Source organism: Halichoerus grypus, chromosome 7 (genome assembly GCF_964656455.1).
Source record: "Halichoerus grypus chromosome 7, mHalGry1.hap1.1, whole genome shotgun sequence".
In the NCBI taxonomy this organism is placed as follows: domain Eukaryota; kingdom Metazoa; phylum Chordata; class Mammalia; order Carnivora; family Phocidae; genus Halichoerus; species Halichoerus grypus.
Genome location: NC_135718.1, coordinates 30041603 through 30057022, shown reverse-complemented (window position 1 = coordinate 30057022; position 15420 = coordinate 30041603). Strand labels below are relative to the sequence as shown.

The 15420-nt window shown below is 51.5% G+C and overlaps 1 protein-coding gene across 2 annotated transcripts in view; it reads right to left on the bottom strand.

Moving 5' to 3' along the window:
- CRTAC1 (cartilage acidic protein 1) overlaps positions 1-15420 on the bottom strand; it is a 133777-nt gene that overhangs the window by 43640 nt on the left and 74717 nt on the right. For both annotated transcript variants that reach the window (XM_078077274.1, XM_036074301.2), the window contains exon 3: positions 8432-8628. In XM_078077274.1, the coding sequence (XP_077933400.1) occupies positions 8432-8628 (197 nt within the window). The remainder of the gene's footprint in view (positions 1-8431; positions 8629-15420) is intronic.

Here is a 15420-nt window from a genome sequence, read left to right as displayed (position 1 = left end):
AGTCAATTGCCTGGGGTGACAGACCTAGTGGGTGGTGGAGACAGATTCAAAGCCTATGCTTCTGAGTGCTGCACTCTGAGGCTTGGGCAGACAGAGGGGAGGGGTGGTGCTCCAGGCAGGCAGGGGACATAGACAGATGGAGAGGCTACATAGTTTGCCCAGAGAGGAGAATTTGTGGAGGTTGAGGGGGAACAACATGCAGGGCAGGAGAGACCCACTAATTCCAGGACTGAGGGCAGAAGGGGCCCTTGGTGGTTTCTGATCTGGGGAAGACAGTGTCTCTAGAAGACTAACCTGGCAGTGGAGTGAGGGGTGGGCTAGCAAGGGAGAAAAGGTGGTCACTTCTGTGATGACAGTAGGAGTGGGAGGAATCATGGGATGCAGGAGGCGGGTGTGGTAAGGGCAGGGGGAGTTGAGTGGGTGTAATGGGTCAGAGTGGGACAGTGACTGAAGCAGGGACATCAGGCCAGCTGGGTGTGGGAGCAAAAGCTTGGCTTCACACCGTTTGCATCTGACAGGGTCACAAAGTGGCTGAGAAGACATGTCCAAGAGGTCACTGGCCACAAAGGATAGCAGCTTGCAGAGCAGTGAGGCTGGGGTGGGTGCGAAGGGGAAAGCACGTGTCCCAGGAGCAGCTGCATTCAGATGTAGGAAAAGAAGGGGCAGACATGGAAGAATCATCAGACAAAAGGGGAAGGTTCTTCACGGAGGGCAGCGGTGTCAATCAGGCAAATGGCCCTCAATTCACCCTCCTGTCATCCCTTCCACACCAAGCTCCGCCGCCAGAGGGTAACTTGGAGCCACTGGAAGGGTGAGTTTGGGTCATAAAGGGCTCTTCCTAAGGATCATTGACCTGAGTGCCTCCTTCCCCATGGCCTGCGCCACCTCGGGGAGATGACCAGACTTATGGTCTGGTACAGGTGGCAAAGAGAAGAGTGAGCAAGTGTGTGTGGCAGGGAAGAGGGCTCTGCCTCCAAACTCCTTCATAAGGCAAAGAGATTACTGCCAAACAGCAGGGTTAAGGAGGGAGCCAGCAACATCTGGGCCAAGTCACAAACTTGTCCTTTTCTTATTTGTAAAATGGGATCATGAGAATGGCTACCTATTCATCAGGCTGTTGTGAGAATTAAATTCTATAATGTATGTGAAGTACTTAGAACAATATCTGGCACAAGATAAGTTAAATCATAAAAGCAATATCATCATCATCACCACCATCCTTATCACCATCACTACCATCATATCATGACCACCTTCATCATCCTCATCACCACCATCACATCATCATACCATCCTCACCATCCTCATCACCACCATCACCATCATCATGACCACCATCACTATCCTCACCATCCTCATCACCACCATCACTATCCTCACCATCCTCATCACCACCATCACCATCATCATGACCACCATCACTATCCTCACCATCCTCATCACCACCATCACCATCATCATGACCACCATCACTATCCTCACCATCCTCATCACCACCATCACCATCATCATGACCACCATCACTATCCTCACCATCCTCATCACCACCATCACTATCCTCACCATCCTCATCACCACCATCACCATCATCATGACCACCATCACTATCCTCACCATCCTCATCACCACCATCACCATCATCATGACCACCATCACTATCCTCACCATCCTCATCACCACCATCACTATCCTCACCATCCTCATCACCACCATCACCATCATCATGACCACCATCACTATCCTCACCATCCTCATCACCACCATCACTATCCTCACCATCCTCATCACCACCATCACCATCATCATGACCACCATCACTATCCTCACCATGATGACCATCCTCACCACCACCAGCATCATCCATGGGTCATCCATGGGAATGACAAAGCATGACCACTGCAGGTCCTCAATGAGTCGCATCCCAGGAAGCAACTGTATAAACTGACATGGAGTTTAAAATGCTTTACAAGACTTAGTCAATGGAAAGCCAGCAAAGCAGTGATGGGGAGGAAGAAAGAAATGGTTCGGGCAAAGGACATTTTAATAAAGAAGGGACCCAGACTCCCCCTGACCTTGATATAATTTCGGACCCAAGTCTTCCCCCTTCCATCCCAGGGTGAAGGGGAAAATCTGACCAACCCCTGCCAGGTGCTTCATTCACATTAGCTCATTTAGCCCTCTCCAGAGTCGTGTCAGGAACATAGGTTCGTCATTTTACAGAGAGAAACCAGGACTCGGAGGGTTGTCATTTGCTTGAGGTTGAACAGCTGGTGGCAAAGCTGAGCTTTAAACTGTGGTCTGACTGCAAAGTGTCCCCCACCCCACCCTGTATTAAAGAGCTGGAGTGGGGGCTGGTGGAGGGCAGTCTAGTCCCTGGCTCCTAAGGAAACTTGTTCTGTGTTAGGACTGAGAAAATGGCCTTTAGGTCCCCGGACGGTTTATGGTGCTGCATTGACAGCCTCATCCATCCTTGCTTTTCATGGGCCCACATGTGAAAGAAGCCCCATGGGGATGGGGGCAGGGAATCTGAGCAGGTCATGAGCTTGTCTTCCCAAATGGGGCCAGGCTGGGGGAACTGAAGATCAGAACATTGTATCCCGGGAAAGCATGGCTGGGACTGAGGAGGACCTGGAAGCTGACTAGGAGAGAAGCTGGAGACTCAGCACCCTGTAGCTCAGGCTTTCCCAGACACAGGAAGTCAAGGACATTCTGGTAAAATGCAGATTCTGGTCTGGTAGGTCTGGAGTGGGGGCCTGAGATTCTGCATTTTGAAGAGCTTCTAGCTGTTGCCAACGGCTGCTGGGCCACAGAACACACTTTGATTAGCAAGATGAGAGGGTCTGGGTGTAGCTGGACCTGGCCTGGGTGAGGGAGCTGCTGGACCAGGGGTACGCTTTCAAGAGCAGATGGCTCATCTGTTGTGTGGGCAGAAGCTGGAAGTGCAACCTGCCCCAACTGCCTTTCTTTTTTGGCCCAGTGACTGACACCTCCTCTCCGACAGAGTACAGAAGCCCCTGCCGATGGCCTAAGGATGACACAGAGTCCAGAAGCCATCAGAGAAAAGAGTGATAAATCCGAGTTCACAAAAATAAAAATTTTCTGCATTGCAAAACCCACGATGAACAAAGACAAAACACAAATGACAAATAAGGGGCAACTATTTGCAACATGCATTAGACAGAGGGCTAATTTCCCTAATTTATAAAGAGGTGTTACAAATCAATAAGAAAAAGGCCAATAATCAATGGACAAACTGGGCAAAGGCAATGAGCAGACAAGAGATTTGAATATATAAAAATATGCTCAGTCTCACTTGTTTTGAGAAAAATGAAAATTAAGACTACACTTAGATACCATTTTTTTCCTATCAGATTGGAAAATATTAAAAAAATGATGGCACACTGTATCGATGAGAATGTTGGGAGATGCTCACTTGCATCAGGGCCGATGGGAATGTCATAAAGACTGTCCGTGTGAAGGGTAATTTGGCAACGCCTATCAAATCCATGCACACATATTCCTGACCCAGCAAATCCCTTCTACGAATGCCCCTTACAGATATGCCTGCAATTGTGGACAATGGCGTGTTGGACAAGCTTATTCATTCGGTAGCACTGCTGGTAGGAGCTGAAAATGGCAAACCATCTCAATGTTCATCAACAGTGGACCGGTTCGGTGAGTGGTGAACCAACACAATGGAGTACTATACAGCCATCCAAAGAATGAGCAAGCGGTCTGCGTGCTGTTGTGACATAATATCTGAAACTGGTTGTTAGATGAAACAAGCAAGGAGCAGCAATGTGAGTGGACTGTGCTACTATTTGTGTAGAAAAGGAGGGAGGTACTTGTAGATCGAAGGTAGCAGATTATCAGTGACTATTCTGTTGAATGTCATGTAAGTGGTGGGGCTCACAGTTCCTGCTGACCCACGCCGCCGTGACCCCAGGTCGCATGGGCAGGAGAGCTCGGGCCACAGAGTGCAGTGGATGTGGTGACCAGCACCGGACCCCTTGCGGGGATGGGCTCTGAGGGGGAGCTGCAGAGGTCCTGGGTTCTTGGATGTTGAGGGAGGTGCTGGAACCAGCCTCTTGTCCCCCTTTGTCCTACACGCTCTCCCACCTGGTTTTCACCAAGTAATGTGTGGCCTGAACCACGCTGGCTGGTAGGTTTCCACGTCAGTTAAGCCAAGCTGGTTTCGTTGGCCCAGGCCTTCTTGGGATTGTGGCTGATCTTCCTCTGTTCCCTCCCTCCTACCTATTTTTCAATTCTTAATCCTTGACTCAGGCCCTCCTGGTACCCTTTTCTGGGTGGTATCTTGTTTACACGATGCTCCTTTTCTGTTTCTGCTCCTAGAGTCTCTCTCTCCCATGGGCCAGGAGGGAGGCCTGGCGCCTCTGCCCAGGACACTTCTAAAGGCTCTGGCTTTCTTCACGCTGCAGAATTATAACAGCTACTGCTTAGAGAGCACTTATTAAATCCTAGATACCATTATAAGTGCTTTTCATTCAGTGTCTCAGTTGTTCATTCAAATATATGTATTAAATGTTTATTAAGTGACATTAAGTGGTCTTGGAGATACAGCGGCAAACAAGACAAGGTTTTTATCCCTATGGGGCTGACTAGAAGAGTGGATGAGATGAACTACAAACAAATATATAGCCTACTTTCAGATAGTGCTGCGTGCTCTGAAGAGAAATAAAGCAAATTAAGGCCATAGAGAGAGATAGGAGGATGACTTTCAGGTGTTCAGGTAAGACCCCATCTGAGGATGAGCGTGAATGAAGGGAAGGAGTGAGCCCTGCTAACAGTGGTGGGAAAGGCATTTCAGGTAGAGGGAATGGCAAGTACGAAGGCCTCAGGTGGGAACATGATGAGCAAGAGGAAGAGTGTAGGCAATGAGTCCGAAAGGCAGCCGGGCTCACACCCAGGAGGGGTGATGTAGGCCATGGCAGAGACTCTGGATTTAGTCTATGGAGTCACTGGAGGGAGTTGAGCTTATGAAGCTGATATGGTTTTTCATGTTCTACAGGTGAAGGGGTTGAGGCTGAGAGAGGTCACCCAGTGAGTAAGGTGCAGATCTCAGGGTTGTACAAGCTAACCCCCACCGCCAGGATGCAGGATCTCAACCCTCTTCCGGAGACTCCAGTGCTGACATCCCAAAGGCTGGTTGAGGGAGAGGACAGGGCCACCCTTCCACAGGTCCCTCCAATGCCCAGCGCAGGCCAACGGGGCCCCCAGGCACGTGCCACGGGCAGGGGTGGGCTGGCTGGGCTCCTGGGGGGCTCTCAGGTTCCCCACAGTGGGCAGGGTGGCAATGGCTGAGCGTCGTGCCAGCTGGAGCCAACAAAGTGCTGAGATGGCACAAATGTCCCAGCCCCACGACCCTGCCCACTGCCGATGAATCAATTGAATCGCTCAACTGAAAAATTACCTCAAACCCACAGACATCCCTCGAACCTGCAGAAGGTCACCGGGAGGTGCACGTCTGGAACGGAGGCTTCTCTGTCACCCTCACCCCAGCACTGGGGGCCCAGCTCCAGCCTCTCCCAGATGAACACTTGTGCCCTGAAACCCAGGAAGCCCAGGACCTTCTGCGGAGGGGAGGGGGGCCTCCATGTCGTCCTCCTCTCCTTGTCTTCCCTTGGTTGGCAAAACTTCTCTCAGGCCTAATGGCTCATGGCTTGTCTGTTCTTCCTGGATTTATTTATCAAGTTTAGATTGTGCTCTCAGGACGTTCAAGGTCTACATGGGTCGGGGGCACCAGTATAGGGACCTTGCCTTCAAGGAGCTTCGAGTCCATGAGAGTCAGGTACCTAGAGAAATGTAAGGCAGCACTGGGGATACAGTGTAAACTTCAGGAGGGCAGGATTTTCATCTGCTTCATTCATGGGGTATCCTCAGTGCCTCGAATAGTGCCTGGCACACAGTAGGTGCTCAATAAATATTTGTCCAGTGAATGAATACATTCATGAATGAGTGGAACTTTGCGGAGGCTAGGCTGAGCGTGGAACTAACATGATTGGCAGGGGGAGGGTCGCCTTTCAACTTTGCACCTGGGAATCACTTGGAAAGCTTTCCAATCTGATGACTGGGTTTCACCCCAGAGGTTTGGATTGGACTGGACTGGGGTACACCTTAGGGAACTGGGAGTGATAAAAGCTGCCCAGGAGATTCTAATGTGCGGCTCGGGCTGAGCACCTCTGCTTGGGGCCTCACAGTGGAATGCTCTGAGAGCGTGGGAGGGGCTCCTGCCTCAGAGCCACCTGACCGCTCCTCCCAGGTGCTCTGCGCTTGGTGAGGAGGGAGAGTCTGTCCCCTTCCTCTGGCATCCTGCCTGCCAAGCCTATGTTCAACACCACCTCCCTCCCACGGTTCTCCCTATTTCTGCTTCCCTGCCCTACTGCATCTTCCTGGGGACTCACCCCTTCCATGGCTGTCCCCTGCTGCTGCTCCCCTCCTGACCTTGATCAACTTAAAGCGTTGATCAGCCCATCAATTAATTGTGTCCTAATCCAATCTTGGCTTAGTTGGAGAGAGGGCAGTAAATCCAGCTGGGTAATCATGCCCTGATATTTGTGTAGGGATAATTACTATCTCTCAGGCCTCACTTGGTGGCAAGATGAGATGAAAACCCATAAAACACCACTCGGGGCTGTGGCTCATTGTTCCTTGGCTGCACAAGGCTGGCTCCGAGCCAGTCAGCCCTGCCTCCCCCTTCCCCTGGCACAGGCCCCAACCTCTTCCCTCCCATTCATGCCACTGGCAGGGCTCGACCTCAGGGGCAGTCTAGGGGCTGGATCCTGGCCGGGCCTCAAAAACCAGTAGGGGCAACATGGGCCCAGGGAAAGCCAGTGTGTGTGTGCTGGGCTGGGGAAGAGGCAGGGAAGGTGAGCCCCATAGCCAGGCAGTCCCCTGCCCCCAGGAGATGGGGAGGGTCCAGGATGGTGAATACACAGGTCTGAACCACAGGGTGTTGTCTAGACCAACCCAAGAGGATGTTGTCATCTGGAGGAGGCCAATGCATGACCCACCTGGCCTCTCAGGGACATGAGGCTCTGCATGTTTCCGGAGGACACCGTGGCCTGGGACTTCCCTATAGATGTTATCGTTCCATGGGAGTGGACTTCATTCTAGTGGGCTGAGCTCAGGCTTGAGAGAACGTGAGAGTCAGGGGCTGGGAACCACCTTGATCTTTAACCCAAGAACACAGCCCCCCAACTTGTGCAACACTAAGCACCCACTAGAAGCCAGGTTCTCCACTAGGCCCTGAGGACACAGGACTGAGTAAGGCCATGGAATATCTTTTTTTTTTTTTTTTGAGATTTTATTTATTTGAGAGAGAGAGAAAGCATGAGCAGGGGGAAGGGCGGAGGGACAAGCTGACTCCCCGCTGAGCAGGGAGCCCCACACAGGGCTTGATCCCAGGACCCCGGGATCATGACCTGAGCTGAAGTCAGACGCTTAACCGGCTGAGCCACCCAGGTGCCCTGGCCATGGAGTATCTTAATTAAAGAATGGATCTGGAGTCGGACCCCTGAGTTTGAGTCCTGGGACTTACAAGTTGTGTGGCCGTGGGCCAGTCATATGACCTCTGTGCCTCAGTCTCCTCAACTATAAAGTGGGATGCCAGGATCTACCTAAGTGCATTGCTGCGAGGCTCCCATGGGCTGATTAATGTAAAGGGCTTAGATCCAGGCTTGGCACACTGTCAGTGCCACTTCCGTTAGCTGCTACCATTGTCCTTACTGTTATTTAGCTTTCAGGCATCAATGTCCCTCAGCCATTCCTTGGTGGCCCCTGGACCAGCAGCAGCATTATAGCGTGAAAGCATGTTAGCAATGCAGGATCTTGGGCCGCACCCAGACCTGCTGCGTCCAAATGTGCATTGACACAAGACCCCCAGGTACGTCGGCTGAGACACTCTAGGCTGGGAAAGGTTCCATGAACTCAAGGTCTGCCTGCTTCCAAGTTGTTTCCCCAGAATCTAGCATCTCTAGTCTGGAATGGAGTAGGTGTTCAGCAGGAATTTGTGGAGTGAATAAATGAGCTCAGCTAAAAGCTGGGGGGGGCCCTTGAAGGATTTCAAAGCATTTTGAAAGGTTCCCTAGAAGCAGCATGGAGGGTGATTCCAGGAGGCCGTCTGTCCAGTGAGAAGTGCTGAGTGGCTGAGCCATGGCAGGAGCAGTGGTGGGGGGTGGGGGGTTAGGAAGATGGGGGCAGGGGGACTGCTTAGATTGGGAGATGAAAGTCTGAGGGAGATGAGGGATCCCCTTGGGGATCTCTGCTGGGACAGAGCGAGCTCTTGGAGGCAGCAGGGGCCTATGCCTGGGGGAGCCCATAACAGAATAACCTGAGGAAGGCCCTCCCCCCAGCTGGTGTTGGGAGGTAGAGGGTGGGAAGCAGGAAGAGGCCTGAGGCCCCAACCCCTTACCTGAGAAGGCATTATTGGTGTTGAGGAAGTAGATCTCCTCGCGGCCATCCCCATCAATGTCGCAGGCTGTGACCCCAATGGCATTCCCCTGCCGGTCCCGCAGGGCATAGTAGGGGGAGCTGCGCTCGTCCACTGCAATGTTCACCAGTCGCTTTTGGGTCCGGTCATACTTCAGAACCAGGTTGGGGCCGTTGTACCTGGAGGAGGAAGGGGGAGGGGGTGTTGAGGAGGAGCAGCTGGGCTCACCTGGTGTCCTCCCGCCCAACAGTGGGGCTTAGAATCCTCCCAGACAGGTCAATGGTGGGGCAATTCAGCCTTGGGGCATTCTGGGGAAACCCTCGACAGTGTCAGCCTCGCCTCAGGGGTCCCTGGGTGTTTGGTGAGTGTCCCTGAATCAGATACAGACTCACTCAAAATAAGAGTCAACTGGGCCCACATGGGACACAATATGAGAAGCAGGGTGGCACAGGGGGATGGGCAGCCCATGACAACCCTCTTACCACAGGCTTCGTGAAGAAAACGACTACCCCCCCCATCTACCTTGCCCATCTCAATGTCAAAGGCACTTTCTTATTTATGATCTCACTAATTTAAATCTAATAAGCAAGTGAGGTGGGCGTGGGAGGCTGTATTATTAACCCATTTTACAGATGAGGCACTGATGAGCTTCAATCAGGGAAACTGAGGCTCAGAGTGACTGAGTACCCTTCCCCAAGGTAACACAACTAGTTAGGTGTCAGGTGCTAGGACTTGGACCCAGGCTCTTTCTGGGCAAATGAGCCCTGGAGGAGTAGAGGCTTTGTTGCTGAGGTTTGGAATGACTCTCTCCTGACAGAGTCCCAGCATTTAAACAGTAGTATAAAATGAGCATCTCAGACGGGAGATTATGAACACATCTGAAGTCAGTAGGTGGACCTGCTAGATCTCTTTTTCTGAGGAACTCAATATGAAAGATTAAAATGCTCATCTGTCCTCATCTCTTCTGTCTCATTCTCCTGCCGCCACATAGCCTCCTTGCTTCACTGAAGGCCCAGGCATGTTCTTGCCTCAGGGACTTTGCACTTGCTGTTCCTTCTGCCCAGGATGCACTTCCTCCAGATATCCACAAGGCTGTCCCCCTCTGTCACCAAGTTCAGGCCACGGCTCCATTGTTGCTTCACAGCAAGGCCTTCCTGGCCACATTCCTGAAACCTGCAAGCACCACCCCCTCCCTGTGCTCCTTATCCCTCATCCCTGCTCTCTTCCCCCAAAGCTTTTACCAGCATCTGACAATTCTCTATCTTCATGTTTAGCTGTCTCTTCTCTGTCTGATCCCACTAGAATATCAGCTCCATGAGTGCAGAACTTTTTGTCTGCTTCATTCCCCAGGGCCTAGAACAGTGCCTGGCACACCCTAGGTGCTCAGTAAATATTTGTTGAATGATTGAATGAATGAAACCTCAGAGTCCACGTCTGAGTCATAAAGGCTTCGGATTGCACAGTTGGTTTCTTCCCATTGCCTTTCCATCTGGAGAAAGCGCCATGCCCAAGGTCACCCTCCAGCAGTGTGGCCATGAATGTCTGAAGGCCTCCTCCGGCCTCTAGGGAACACCAGCTTGCCAGGCTCTCCTAAGGAACCTGGCCAATGTCCATCCATTAGTCCTGGCCTCCTGCCTTTGTTTTAACCTAAGCGTGTGCATCCTGAGTGATGTTCAGCTGCAGGCCTCTGGCTGTCCTGGCTGAGAACACTTTGGGGTGGGGATGGCGTGGGCGGAAAGACCTCTCCAAGGTCTTAGAGAGAAATCACTTCTTGCTTTCCTGAAACTGATCCAACTTGGCCCTCTCCTTTGTCACCGAGATGTAGAGCCTGTGAAGTTTGGGGAATGCTGAGCAACTGGCTGGGTGCCTTCTGGCACCCACAGTGTGTGTAAAGGAGGGGACAGAGCTCACTGGGAGCTGAGTCAGCACCCGGCGATGGAAGGTCACGCCTTGGATGCCCAGATGAACAGTGTCTGAGGGCCGGGGGGCGAGGGCATGGCATGCCCCATGGGACGTGTCTGGGCAGGAGAGACAGAACACTTGGGTTCCAGCACTGTCAGCAGCTGGCTCCTGCCCCCAGGGACAGAAAATGCCTTGGGTGCCACACACTAGTCCTCCCAGTCTCCGGGTCTTCTGGTTACTATGATCTTTGCTGCTCCTCACAAGACACCACGGTCCCAGAGTGCTGGGATTGTTGAAAGCACTGTCAGATGCGTTGTCTCACCTGAGCCCCACAGAAAGAGGGTAATGAGGCATTTTCTAGAAAAGGAAACTGAGGGTTAGGGAGGTGGTGGGCTGTGCAAGGTTACCCAGCTGGTACGTGGCGGTGCTGGGCCTCTAACCGTCTCCAGGCTCTAAATCCTGTGTTCTTTCCACACTGCCCATGATGTCAACACTGCTAGTCCTTGGATTTCTTTTTCTGGGGGCCTCCCCCAAGGTAGTGACTGTGAGAAATGCCCAAGAACTTCATGTCAAAGGGGAGATAATAGCCCTACTTTGCTACAGCACTCTACAAGGCATGGTCTCATCCTCGATTTCATTTACTTCTCATGGGTCTTGACTTTTCCCCAGATTCGTTTTGTAACCTGAGGCTGGTCAGTTCCCCTCTCTAGGTTCTGGGTTTCTCTTCTGCAAAATGAGAGTTAGACCAACTAGGCGGTCACAGACTGTGTCGACGAATGTGGCCATGGGGAGGCAGGGGCATGGCTCTGCACGTGGCGGAAGCCGGGTTTTTGCCCGGAATCTGGGGTGGCCGGTGTGCACGCAAGGTGGTGGTGCTGGGGGGGGGCAGATGGCCCTGGATCATCTCTTCTTTGAGGAACTTGGAGGTGCTAGTTCCAGGGCACTCCCTAGGGGGTAGTGGGGTGGGCTTGCTAGGCTGGCTCAAATTCCTCCATCTGCTACAGAGTGAGCACGTGCCAGAGAGTCCTGCCTCAACCTGCCTGGTGGCCTGGGATGAATCCCGACACTCTGGTCCCTTCTCTCCCGCCGCCACCCTGAGGGACACAAACCAACAGCCCCTAGGGAGGCTTCTGAACAAGGCCAGGGGTAAATGACGGAGTTGCCACTCCTCTCTCCACCAGGCTGCCCTCTACTGGGTCTGCTGGACCGATGTGTGAGCCTCTTACAGTCCTCCCCTGGGATCACCAGCTTGTCCCCTCCCCTCTGCTCCATGGAGCAGATGCTCCTGTCGGGTTCCTCACCCTGGCGCCCCCCCCCCCCGAATAGGCTCTGCCTTTTCCAGCCTCTGTGGCTTGGCTCAGCCACAGCCGCCCCCTTCCATGGGGAATGGTCTCCCCGCCCTCCCACGAAGCTTGCCCCCAACGGACTGCCTCTCGGCTGGATGCGATCTCTTCTCTGGATACCCACTGTTCTGCACCTCGCTTATTCCTGTGAGGGCAGGGTTGTTTGTGCTCCAACATCGCTTCCCTTCGTTTAAACAGATGCTTCTTGAGCCCAGGAAGCATGTGCATACATCTCTGCAATTGCTGTGCCTAGGGCAATGCTTGGCATAGAGAAGGTGCTCAACGAATGTCTGTCCAAGGTACAGATGAGTGAGCGAGTGGATGGATAAATATAAATAATCAAGGGCAGTGAACAGAGCGACAGCACAGGCCGAGCCCCCTTCTGTCTCACTGCAGCCTCACGACAGCCCAGGATCTCGCAGATGTGGCGACTGAGGTATAGAAGTTAGCAACAGTCACTAACCCACCCACAGTCCCTCTGGGTGGCAGTCCCCATGCTGACAAGCCTGGGGGGCTGGATGTGAGGGATGTGAAATTTCACGTTTCCTCCCTCTGACACCTGCCAGAGATTGCTGGTTTCTTCCAGAAATTCAAGAGGCTTTGAGGCTCAGTTAGACGGGCTCAGGGAGTGGGACAGTGTCCTGTGCTCTTGAAAAGTAGCCGTGACTCCCTAATATCAAGGCTGGGCCTGCAAGCAGAGTAATTTGCTGGGTGGTAACTGGAAAATATTCCTGAGAGACACCGCAGGGCACAGCCCGTGCTGTGTGAGCCCCGTCCAATTCTGGTGCCAGTCCCCCTGGGACAGCACTGCTGTGGACAGGGAGGGGCCTTGGGGTAGGGGGCCCAGGAGTGCAGGGTGGGCACAGGGGCCTGGCCCCGCCCCTTCCTGGCTGTGACCTTGAGCTCGTCACTGAGTGCCTCACCTCTGACCAGGCTGCTACATACCTCGTAGCCTGGCGGTAAGACTGAGATAGTGTGTGTGCTAACACTTGGTAAACCGTGAAGAGTTACACAAGTATAAGTTCTCATCATTATGAAAAGTAACACAACAGCCGAGGCCCAATCTCTCACTCTCCAGTGATCATTTTGAGAGTTTCCAAACACACTCTAGTATTTCTTATCCCAAATATCCCACCCTTGATCTCTCATCCTCTATGGGTATGCTTCTTGATTTAAGCCCCTTCATAATTAAACTTCTCGAAGACCTGTCTTCCCAGGCTGTCTTCAATCTCTCACCATCCACTCAGCCCACCCGATCCACATTCCCCCCAACTCCAGCAAAGCCACCCTCATTATTGTCACAGGGGGCTTTCAGGTGGCCACATCCAGGGACAGGCCTTCCGCTCTCATCTCCCCCAGCCTCCAGCTGCTTCCGGCACACTGGCCAGCTCTCTGGGCCTCCACCGCACCATTCCCTTTTAAAACACTGCCTTCATGGCTTTGGGTGCACCCTGCCCTCTGGGGCCCTTCTCCCTGGTTCCCTCTCCTTTTTCTCTTTGTAGGTTTTTCCTCCTTGCTCTACCCTCTTCATGGTGGAGTCTCCAGGCCTGTTCCTGGGCGCCTTTCTCCTCTCTCTGTCCCCTTGCACTGGGGGATAATATCCATTCCCATGACCTACAACTCCCAAATTTCTATCCCCAACCCAAATCCCCAGCCCGAGCACATACTCATATATCTGACTGCCTGCCTGACGTCTCCCCTTGCACATCCACACTCATCTCTGATGGAATGTGTCCAAAATGGAGCAAGGATTGCTCAGCCCCCCTCCTACCTGCAATGGGCACCCGAGTACTGAAGCCAAAAACCTGGCACCAGCCTTGGTTCTCCCTTCCCCTTGTCTTCACATCTCATTCATCGGCCAATCCTGTCATTTCTATCTCCTAAAATATTTCAAAGGCTTTCTCTTCTTTCCTCCCCTACTGTCACCATCTTTGGAGAGTCTCCTTCCATTGCTTCCTCACCGGCTCCTGAATGCTAATCCCTCCACAATGTAGCCAGAGTCATCTTTTAAACACATAAACCAGGTCAACCACTCTCCTGCCTAAAACCCTTGGGTGGCTTCCCCTCATGTCAGAATGACCCCTTACTGCGCCTGGCCTGGGAGCCTGGCTCGGTCTGCTGCCACCTTGCTGACCTCCTCCAACCACAGTGGTCTCCTCTCAGCTCCCAGCATTCCAGCAGGCACGGTCCCAACCCCGTGCCCTCTTGCAGGGCCGCTCTGTCTGATGAGGACACTCTCCCTCCACCTCCCTCCTGTCCCAGGCTGGCTCCTTCTCATCCTCTAGGTCCTGCCTCGAAAGGCATCTCAGAGAGATCATCCCCTGGTTGGTATTCCAATCACTGCATCCACTGTCCCACTCTTGTTCAGGTACCTATTTATTGCCCACTTCTCCCAGTAAATCATAAGCTCCACGAGGGCAGGGACTATGTCTGCTTTGTTCATGTCTGTCTCCCCATCACCTAGTACATAGTGAGCACTCACTAAATACTTGCAGAGTGAACAAGAGAAGGAGCCTGTGGAAGGTGCAGGATCATCACAGGGTAGCTGAGCAAAAATCAACTTTGATCCTCCACCTTCATTAGTTCCCAAAAGATAGGTACAGACATAGTCATGACAAAGAGGAGGCTGAGGACTGGTGCCCTGGGTAAGGATCAGAGAGAACAACAAAGTGTGATAGATAGATACAGAGGATCTACCTTTTTTTCTGCTGAGAATCGTTGACCCATGTGAAGAAAAGGTCACTTAGGCAGTTACATAAAGGGAAGCCAGATAAAAGAACGTAATCATTGGGTCCCTATTGAATATTAGATATTGTGCTAAGTAACTTACATATGATATCTCATCATATGTAAATGGAAATCTAAAAAATTTGATATATAAAGTATGCTATATCTATTTTGAAAATTAAGAATAGGACATTTTTCTTCACTCAAAAAGGAAAGGAATGAAAAATAGATAACTATTCAACATTATAGTCAGGGGAGAGAGGCAGGGCAGAAAGAAGAGACAGATGTATGTATACACAAAGAAACAAGATAGACACACAAAGGAATGCACACCAATGAAAACTGAGGGACAGTGAACCCCTGAACACAGAAAACCACACACATAAACACAGATAAAGAGAATGGCCCAGATAGAAACAGACACACGTGGAAAAGGGGATATGCTCATGTACCGAGACAAATAGAGAGACTCTTGGAAGGACACAAAGTCATGGAAATATCAACAGGACTCTGAGATATCATTACAGAGAAACAATCCATCTTGTGGCCATCTTGGGCATTTCCTCTAAAGAGTTTTTAAAGATGTGTGGCATTTTCATAACTATGGGCATAAGGGGGTATTTTATTCTTGTTCAATACCCTTATTTTATAGAGGAAAAAAGTGACTTTCAGAGAAAAGTGACTTTCTGGAAGTCAAACAGCTAATCATTATACAAAATAAACTGAAAGACATACTTATTCCTTAGTCTAAAGCAGGGATCAGCAAAACTATGGCCTTTGGGCCAAATATGGCCTGCTACCTATTTTTGTAAATAAAGTTTTATTGATACACAGACATGTCCATTCATTTATGTATTATCTATGGCTGCTTTTCCTACACAACAGACTATATGGCTCCAAAGTTGATAATATTTACCATTTGGCTCTTTGCAGTAAAAGATTTCCAAGGATTGAAAGGATTGTCAGCCTCAGGGCACCTGGGTGGCAGTTGGTTCAGTG